Source organism: Akebia trifoliata, chromosome 4 (genome assembly GCF_017979445.1).
Source record: "Akebia trifoliata isolate Shusen 1 chromosome 4, ASM1797944v1, whole genome shotgun sequence".
Taxonomy (NCBI): Eukaryota; Viridiplantae; Streptophyta; class Magnoliopsida; order Ranunculales; family Lardizabalaceae; genus Akebia; species Akebia trifoliata.
The window spans coordinates 4,245,666-4,247,642 of NC_141378.1; the positions used below are offsets into that span (position 1 = coordinate 4,245,666).

General features: G+C 35.3%; 1 protein-coding gene across 1 annotated transcript; it reads right to left on the bottom strand.

Annotated features, from left to right (window-relative positions):
- Positions 1-910: 910 nt before the first annotated feature.
- LOC147403113 (uncharacterized) lies at positions 911-1,762 on the bottom strand. The gene has a single exon (XM_086437548.1). It carries the CDS (start codon positions 1,760-1,762, stop codon positions 911-913), a length of 852 nt encoding a protein of 283 aa, XP_086293674.1.
- Positions 1,763-1,977: the final 215 nt, after the last annotated feature.

Here is a 1,977-nt window from a genome sequence, read left to right on the forward strand (position 1 = left end):
TTTTTTTCGTAAATACCTTAAAAAGGATATTATATGTTATTGTCAAGTGGTAAAAAGCAATGACATCATTATCGACGTGGAGTAACATTATCGTAAATATCATAAAGTCATAAAAATGATTTATGAAGAAAACATTACATCATGATCCATTGTTTTTACAACTAGAAAAGAAAATAGCAAAGTGGCATATTTAGGTAAGTACTTATGAAATAGGCGCAATGGGTTGAAGAGGGATGTAATTGTATTGATCTTGGTTGTGAATACAAGAACCCTTATAGGATCAATTTAGAAAATAAAGGAAGAAAAACTAAGGACTACAAGTCTTCGGTATAGAATTCAACAATTACATCTACTTGATTAATACTACTTCAATTCTAACCATCGAAAAGCAACATTAACTCTCCTAAAAAAGTTGGTATCCAATGTACAAAAAGTTCACGCCCTACTATCCCCACAGTCCATTGAGCTTGCTTTGAATAATTCCCATTTTGCTAGAAGTATATACTAATCTAACCTAATCTTTATCCTAAACTTCATAAGAAGACGATCTGATGTACCAAAAACACCTCATTAAAATGCATCATTAACGTAATTGATCTATTACGGGCAACCCATATTCCAAGGTAGCCAAAGATGACTAAAAGACTTCTATATTGATCAATATAGTGCAACATATACCAAATCATCAATTCAGATTTTCATTTTTTTTTACTCGTTATATGTCCCCACCTAACACTAAAAATAGACTTTATATTTGATTATTCACAAAACAAGCAATTTTATACATGTAGGATTAGATGAGAACACAGATGTGATGATGAATATAATATTATTATTCCTACTTTGATCAAATTAATATGGGATTTAAAAGAGAGAGAGAGAAACATAAACAATATTACAGAGGTTTGATTTAGACTTTGTCATCATCCCCATAAGAACAATCATGACTCTCTGCTACCTTTCTACATAGCAAAACCTTCCCAAGCCATATAAGTCCCCTTACAAGCTTCACCATCCCAATTGTTACTGTAAGGTAATACAACCACCAACTAACAAGATCAGTAATACCCAATCCCCAAAAGGAGTACTCTCTATTAACCTCCGCTGCAATGAGAAACCCATCGACTTCATATCTTAATCTCCACCACCATAGTGCACCGAAACTAGTACCCATCGCCACCTTTTCAACCCATCGTTCATCCCCCACGACACCAAAAATTGTGTCATCCACCACTGGTCTTACAATCATTCTAGACCAGTGAAGCATCGTCTCGTGCAATCCTATAAAGAAAATTATTCGACTTAGAGATGTTATGGATACCTCATTCTCAACATCATAATCGAAACTCCAAATTCCAGCAGCTATGGTTCCTTCGATGCCTAAACCGACACAAACTTGCAATGTGCACAAGAAAACCCATGTTGTGTATAGGCGGGGCCGGAGAACTGGACCAACTGACCCGTTTATAAGTGTGATTCGACCCGTCAAGCCATGCAGAAGTGTCGTTATGCTAATAAGAGAGATAAGTAAATGGAGAAGCTCAGTATATAAGAAAATAGAGAGAAGGAAACAGGCTGGTGATAATGAAGGATAAGAGGTGAAAGTTAAGAGATGTTGTGCAGTGGAAAGCCTAGCCAATAAGAGAAATGAGAGAGGAAGGAGAAGACTTAAGAGGGTGAGAGTGAAGATGTAAAAGGGCACTCTAAGCATTTCAGTTTTCAAGGCTCTCTCCCCATTTTGTCCCCATTTCTCCCAACCCATTAATTCCAAGGAAAAAAAAACACAGATTCCTTAGATGTACACAAAGAAGAACATATGTGAGGTATGTTTTATATATCTTTATATGTAAAGAGAAGTAAGGAACATAATATAATTAAGGTGGTTGTCACGATCAAAAGTAGTTGACATATGAAATGGTTTCATGCCTAGTGGGTTTTTTTTTAATTACAATTATTTTCACAAGTAAGAACAATAAT